We start from the raw sequence: 8,039 nt of genomic DNA, 5'->3' as shown, positions 1-8,039 counted from the left end.
TCTAGTCTTGGCCTGTACTCGCTGAATTTTCTGTTCTCATGTTTGTGAAGCGAAGGAGTCTATGGAATGGTAGTCGTCAAGCTTCTTTGCTACCCAAATCCCGGGTTGCTAAGCCCCTCAACTCAGCAAGCGATCAGCAGAGAGACCTGCCGCTCAAAAGCCAAACTACTCCCGCGCCCCGCGGGTGCACGACTCTCTCGCACACCCCGCCCTCTACGGCCTCCCGGCTCCCCCTAGGTCCTAGGCAGAAAAGGATCTAGGCCTAATGTAAGCAAGATCAGCGCTTCCGCGAGGAGTTTTGGGCCCCGCGAGGCTCCGTCTGGCGTCGCGCCTTCGCACTGGAGGTAGCTGTGGAGAAACCGGGAACTCGGGCGGCGTGGACGTAGAGTGCCGCGCAGTATCAGCATGGGAGAGCATGGCCTGGAACTGGCCTCCATGATCCCCGCTCTGCGGGAGCTGGGCAGGTAGGGCCAGGCCTCGCGGTCTGGGGTTCCGAGTCCTCCTCGAGCGCGACAGGCGTTTCCTGTTTTCCTCTTCAGCCGCGCGTTGCTTCGGACCCCCTCAGCCCTTGTGGAAATGCTCCACGTCTGAATTGGGCGCTTCTCCCTCAGAGTGGCGGTTAATTAAATAGGAGGCTGGGGCATCGTCACAGACCTACGAGAAGCTGATCAGAGGAGAGGGAGGCGCTTGCCAGGCCCCCTTTACCTATGGGGCGCGTGAGAGCTCGCCCCAACTTGGGAGTTTTTTACCTTCTGCAGCTGAAAGGGAGAATCCTTCTATTCTGGTCCTCTTTGTACATTCATTAGTCTCTCGAAAACTTGTTTCCTCGGTTGAGAGACAGTTTCTATTCTTTATGGTAACTTGGGGAAGAATTGGCTTACATTTTATCCCAACACTGCCCATGGAGGGGAAAATCACAGCTTCTCATTTTCAGTAAGGGTAATTATTTGCTGGAAAAAGGCAGTTAATTTCTCTCTTCGACGCGAAGTCATAGTTTGTTTTGAAGATGTCATTTTCTTCGTCTTGATCGTCCAGTCCATGATCGTTATTTTAGATCCGAGGAATCCATCGCCACAGGGTCCACAATATCTAAAATGCAAAGTTTTGCCAAGAATTAAAGATAACAATATTATTTCACTTGTAAATGCCCGTTTTCTATAAATCCCAAGAGTAAAACCATGTAAACCAATTATCTTACTGAAGAGAGGCAGAGTGTTTTTGCTTGCGGTCCCCCTTAACACATGGAGGCTTCCCTCAAATGGGACTAATGTCTAGACAGGATTTTTTTGGTTTTGTTTTGGTTTTTGTTTTCACTGTAAATAAGAAATAAATGGGTATGTACTAGTATCGTAGTTGAATTGTCAGTTGGAACAATTGCTTCTCAATTTCTTAAATAGGAAACTTTGCATATAAAGTCAGTACTGTTGATGTTAAGTCATGGGATATCTGCTTTCCTTTCTTTTTGCAGTGCAGTTGTATGGTCATTTCCACTTGTTGATTATACAAAAGAATCTTGTCTTTCTCACATAAATAAGAGGATAAATGAGATCATTCTCGTCCTAACTGCATCACTGTTTTGGATGAAAATTTTTTTTCTGGTATCAGAAATTGAACTCAGGACTTTGCCCTCGTCAGGCAAGCGTGGCGCCACTGAGCTACATCCCTGGCCCTTGCTATCCATATATATATATATATATTTACATACACATACACATATTTTTTTCCATTAGTAATCTTGACTCTGCCGGGAGTTTAACTCATTGATTCTGGCACCTGCCTTGCGAGCGCAGGGTCCCAAGTTCAATCCCCAGTACCAAAAAAAAAAGTACTCTTTACTCTGTAAAGTCTTTCTGTGTGATCTTTTTCTCTCTCCTGACTTTGACTACCATCTGCTCTTTGATAATCCAAATATGTTTCTCCAAACCATATGTCCTATAGAATGTTACATATTTATAATGTACACACAACAACTGTATATTGGTATTTTCATTGGGTGTCCTATATCTAATTAGGAGTCAGTATATCTAGCACAGATTCTCCACATGTCCTAACTGCTCCAATATTTCTTTTAAACAAATTTAATTTTTTTGTTCCTGGGGATTAAATGTAGGCCCTCATGCATGGTAAGCATGTGCCCTGCCACTGAACTATATCTCCTGACCCCTTAAATTAAAAAAAAAATTCCTCTCATTGACTAAAGTACTAATGTATTAGTAAATGGTATCTTTTACTTATTTCTCTGAAACTGGAATCTAGGAGTCATTCTTTCTTTGTTTATATTTGGGTTGTGTCCTTGGCCCTCTTGCAAAGTAATCTTACCTAGTCAGAAAGCTTTAAATATCTGTATCACCTATTTCAGACTTCTGAAAAAAGTGATATGTCAGTGATGGCAATGGTGATGATATAATCACCATTATATCATCTGATTAACTTTCAATTTATATTTCAAGTGCAGAGATGCATCTGATAGTTTATTATCCAAAATATATAAGAATTCCTATAACTCAACAGCAAAACAACTTGATGAATAATGAACAAAGAACTTCAACAGACATATCTCCAGAGAAGATCTACAATAGTCAGTGAACACATGGAAAGATGTTCAATTTCACTAATCATCAGGAAGATGCAATCAGAACCACAAGGAGCTAAGATTCTACCCCAGTTAGGATAGCTATTATATTTTAAAAAATAAATAAATAATGTGGGGAAATAGGAAGTATTGTGAACTACTAGTGGAGATGTAAAGTGGTGTAACCACTATGAAAAATGGTGTGGGAATTCCAGCAAGAAAACTTAAACATAAAATTACCTTATGTCTCAGCAATCCCACTTTGGTATATATATCTAAAAAAGTTGAAAGCAGAGACTTGAGCAGATATTTTTACCTTCATGTTAATAGCAGTATTATTTATCATACTTCATGTGAGAAAGCAGCTCAAGGGTCAATTTACAGAAGAATGGATAAGCAAAATATGGTATATATACATACAATGAAATGTCATTTAGCCCTAAAAATGAAGGAAATTCTGATATTCTGCAACATAGGTGAACTTTGAAGACAGTATGCTAAATGAAATAAGTCAGTCCCCAAAAGAAAAATATTGTAACATTCCACTTAGGTACCTAGAGTAATCAAATTCATAGAGACAGAAAGTGGAATGGTGGTTACCAGAGGATAGGAGGAGGGAGAAATGGTAAGTTAAGGTTGATTGGGTATAGAAAGTTAGGGTTTAGGAAGAGAAGTTCTAGAGATGGTTGGTGGTAATGGTTGCAGTGTACTTAATACCATGGAAGTATGTGCTTAAAAATTATAAAAATAGTAAGCATCTTATAATTTATATTTTACAAAAAAAATCCGAAGGATATTTTGAAGAACTAATTTGGTACTGTTGATTGTTGTCTTCTTGAAATCTTAATCTTTTTGGCCTCTACAACCAACCTCATGGCTTTTCTATTTCTCAGATTGTCCTTTTTTCTTTTTGGCTTCTCTAACTTATGTTTCTTTTTTTGGCTCTTATTATTGACTTTTAAATGTATTCATAGCTCAGGTTTCCACTATTACTTGCTGTGTGATCTTAGGTGGGTTATTTAATCTCTATGAGTATCAGTCTCATATCCAAATTAGATTCAGTATCCCCAACTTGATGCCTGTGAGTTGGAATAATGGACTATATATTTAAACTTGTTTGCTAGGTATCATATAATGATAATTAATATCTCTAGGCTCAATCTTTTTTGAAATTTAGAACTAATTTCAAGTTTGTTTTGAACATCTCTCTTAGTTATTCCCTTGAGATCTTAAACTCACTGTTTTTTTTTTTTTTAAACTCATTGTTTTTAAAACTGGTTTTTTCTCCCCATACCTGTGCTCCCTCCTCTGTTTTGGTGAATGGACTTATATTCCACCCTGAATAGTGGACTAGTCTGACTTATCAAGTCCGCTCTAAACTTTTCTTTTCATTTTCTTAATATAGCTTCTGATTTGTTGCCTGGCATATTATGGGTCTTCAGTAAATGTTGTTGGTTGACTGCAAGCATGACTGATTGTGTATCATGTGAATCACTGTGATTATCTACAGCACAGATTTTCTACTAAATTCTTTTTTTTTTTATGGCTTAGTAGCATCCCATTTTATTAAAAAAAAATCTACATCTTCTTTATCCAATTACCGGTTGATGGGCATTTGGGCTGTTTCCAGGATTTAGCTATTAACAAACTGTGCTACCATAAACATGGGTGTGTATATATTGCTGTGGTAAGATGCTTTTAATTCTTTTTTTTTTTTTTTTTGGTGCTGGGGATTGAACTCGGGACCTTGCACTTTCGAGGCAGACGGCAGAACCACTGAGCTAAATCCCCAGCCCAAGATGCTTTTAATTCTTTTGGGAAAATACCAAGAAGAGGGACAGCTAGGTCAAATGGAACCTCTAGATTTAGTTTTTTTGGGAATCTCCACACTAACTTTCACAGTGGTTGTACCAGTCTACACTCCCCGCAACAGTGGAGAAGGGTTCCTTTTTCCCCACAACTCCACTGGCATTTGTTATTGGTTGACTTCTTGATAGCAGCCATTCTTTCTGGAATGAGACGGAACCTCAGCATTGTTTTCATTTGCATCTCATGAATGACCGGTGATGTTAAACATTTTTTCTTATATTTATTTGCTATTTCTGCGTCTTCATCTGAGAAGTCTCTATTCATTTCAAATGCCCATTTTTGGACTGGGTCTTTAAATTTGAGAGGTCTGATTTTTTTGTTCTTCATATATTCTAGTTAGTAGTCCTTTGTGTAAAGAACAGCTGGTTAACTTTTTTTCCCACATTGTAAGTTGTCTCTTTATTCTGTTGGTTGTTTCTCTTGCTGTACAAAAGCTTTCTAATATGGTATGATCCCAGTTGTTGATTCTTTGTGATAGTTCCCATGTGACTAAGGTATTGTTCATAAGTCTCTTCAAGAGTTCTACCTAACCTATCTTCCAGCAGGTTTAATGTTTCTATTTTGATATTTAAATCTTTGATCTATTTCAATTTTAATTTAATGCATGATGAAAGATAGGCATCTAGTTTTAATCTTAGGCAAGTTGAAACCCAGTTTTTCCAGCACTGTTTATTAAAGAGGCTATCTTTCCTCCAGTGAGGGTGTTTGGCTGCTTTGTGGCTGAGTATATCTGGAGTTGTTTCTGCATCTTCTAATCTGTTCCACTGATCCTCAGGTCTGTTCTTTTGCCAATACCATGCTGTTTTTATCACAGTAGCTTTGTAGTATAATTTTAGGTCAAGGATTATGATACCCCCCTGCCTTGCCTTTTTGCCCAGAATTGTCTTTGCTATTCTAGGTCTCTTCTGGTTCCAAATGATTTTGGGGAGGGGGGTACCAGGGATCGAACTTGGGACCTTGTGCTTGTGAGGAAGGTGGCAGAACCACTGAGCTAAATCCCCGGCCCCCAAATGAATTTTAAGCTTGTTTTCTCTAATTCTGTGAGATAGGCTGTTGGAATTTTGATTGGGATTGCATTAATTCTATATAACAGTTTTGGAAGTATGGCCATTTTCACTGTATTGGTTCTTCCTACCCAAGAACAAGGGATGTCTTTCCATTTTCTGATATCCTCTTTGATCTCTTTTTTCAGAGTGCTGTAGTTTTCAAAGAAGTCTTTGTTCTTTCTTTTTTCCCTCCTCCTGTTTGTAATATATATTTAGACTTACTTTCTACTTTTTAAACAAAAGAATACTGCAAATGCATTGAAACTAAACACATTTGATAAATTAAACTTTAGAGAATTTTTTACAAGTGAAATTATGAGTCACCATAAGGATTAAAAGCTTTTTATTTGTATTTTTAGTGCCACTCCAGAAGAATATAATACAGTTGTACAGAAGCCAAGGCAAATTCTTTGTCAGTTTATTGACCGAATACTTACAGATGTAAATGTTGGTAAGATTTCTTATATAAACTTTATTTCTTGTAGTTATTTTATATATAAGCTCTATGAATTAGATTTTTTTCTATGTTTTGGTGTTTTTTTCCACGTTGTTTTACTTATAAAGTTGCTATTTGTGATAATTACTGTTTTAAAGCACGTTGCTATTCAGTTATTGCTTGTGATATGTGATTTAGGTTTTTAAATAATTTTGGTTTTTTATTAGTAATCTAGACTTTTAAACATTCTGCCAAGTCCAATCATGTGGACCTTATTTTAGCAACATTTTGTATCAGCTAGGTAGACAGTAAATGCTACAAAAAGCTCTTTAAATATGAGTGCCACCTTTGTTGGTAAGAGGTAATAGAATTCTGTGAGTTCTTAAATTGACTCTTGCCTGTTTGTGGTAATCTAAAAGATAAATATTACCAAGTTGACAAGAAAATGTCCTATCTGTTGGAATTACATGGAAAGGCTAATGTGGAGTAGCATTTGGCTCAGGGTTTAATTTTCATTCTAGATTTGGCACAGACAGATTTTATGATTTATAATAACCGTTTAGCCTTTCTTATTTTAATCAATAAAGCTTTGAGTTGCTGAAAAAATAGCAAAGGAGTAGAAATAATTGCAAAATGTATATTTTTATAGTACTCTTGTTGTTTAAACCACTTGCCTTTCCCTCCTGCTTGACTACTAGGAATTCCTTAACAGTGTCTTCCCAGACCCCTGTTTCCTCTTCTTCTGGATTAATGCAATTACAATATTGTACTATTGTTATTAGTTTGACTCCTTCACCAGATTATGAGATTTTTTAAAAAGCTCTCAGATTTTAGCACAGTGCCAGGTTTATAGTAGACATTTGATGAATTGGATGTATGATAGGTGAGTGCATATGATTATTTAACATTTAAAATTAGATAAGATTGAGGGCTGGGGATTGAGGCTTGGGATTGAGGGCAGTGGTACCACGCCTGCCTGGCAAGCACAAGGTCCTGAGTTCGATCCCTGGTAACCCCACCCCTGCAAAAGGCCAAAATTAGATAAGATTGTAGTATTTAGCCCCATGAACACTGCTGAATATAATTCTGATATCAAAGCCTTATTTTTTTAAAGATCTGTTGTTTAGTTTGTCATGAGTCTTTAAATCTTTTATTGTTTTAGTTGCTGTAGAACTTGTAAAGAAGACTGACTCTCAGCCAACCTCTGTGATGTTGCTTGATTTCATCCAGCATATCATGAAATCTTCCCCACTTATGTTTGTAAATGTGAGTGGAAGCCAGGGGCAAAATGAGGCCAAACATAGCTGTATTGGTAAGTGCTGTTGTTATTCATGCATTCATCTGCGATCTTCTTTATGAAATCCTCCCATTTCTGCTCTTTTGAGCTATCACATATACGACTTTTTTGTTATTGTCTGTCTTTCATTTTGGTCTTTAAATTATTTATCCTTTGGGTTTTTCATACAAGAGAAACCATGCCATATTTAAGCTGCTGTGTCTAATTTATTTCTCAACATTATAATTGCAGGGTGCATCCATTTTCCTACAAATAACCCAAATTTTTCCTCCTTTGTGGCAAAGTAGTACTTCATTGTATATAAATACCATTTTTTTTTTCTGGTACTGGGGATTGAACTTGGGTCCTTGCGCTTGCAAGGCAGGTGACGGAACCACTGAGCTAAATCCGTGGCCCAGTACCGTATTTTCTTTATCCATTTGTCTGTTGATGGACTTATATGCTACTTCCACAATTTTGCTATTAAGAGTTGTACAGGGCTGGGGATTTAGCTCAATGGTGTCGACACCTGCCTTGCAAGCACAAAGTCCTGAGTTCAATCCCTGGTACCAAAAAAAAGAGTTGTGCTGCTGTAAACATGGGTTTCCGTGTATCACTGTAATGTCATGTCTTTACCTAATGGGGAATAGCTGGATCAAATAGAACTTCTTTTTTTCTTTTTCTTTTTTTTTTTGGTACTGGGGATTGAACTCAGGACTTTGCTCTTGTGATGCCACTGAGCTACATCCCCAGTCCTCAAATGGAATTTCTATTTTTAATTTTTGAGGAATCTCCATACTGATGTCCATAATGGTTGTACTAGTTTACATTTCCACCAGC

General features: G+C 37.6%; 1 protein-coding gene across 4 annotated transcripts in view; it reads left to right on the top strand.

Annotated features, from left to right (window-relative positions):
- Positions 1-257: 257 nt before the first annotated feature.
- The window catches only part of Atr (ATR checkpoint kinase), a 120,952-nt gene continuing 113,170 nt past the window's right edge, over positions 258-8,039 (top strand). For all 4 annotated transcript variants that reach the window (XM_021252588.2, XM_087186280.1, XM_021252598.2 and 1 more), the window contains exons 1-3: positions 258-464; positions 5,847-5,938; positions 7,086-7,235. In XM_021252588.2, the coding sequence (XP_021108247.2) occupies positions 406-464; positions 5,847-5,938; positions 7,086-7,235 (301 nt within the window). In that variant the 5' untranslated portion in view covers positions 258-405. The remainder of the gene's footprint in view (positions 465-5,846; positions 5,939-7,085; positions 7,236-8,039) is intronic.

This window comes from Heterocephalus glaber, unplaced genomic scaffold, assembly GCF_053883595.1.
Source record: "Heterocephalus glaber isolate CG9 unplaced genomic scaffold, H.glaber_assembly_v1.0 deba00001504, whole genome shotgun sequence".
Lineage (NCBI taxonomy): Eukaryota > Metazoa > Chordata > Mammalia > Rodentia > Bathyergidae > Heterocephalus > Heterocephalus glaber.
Note: the sequence above shows the minus strand (reverse complement) of the source record. Positions and strands in the feature narration are given on the sequence as shown.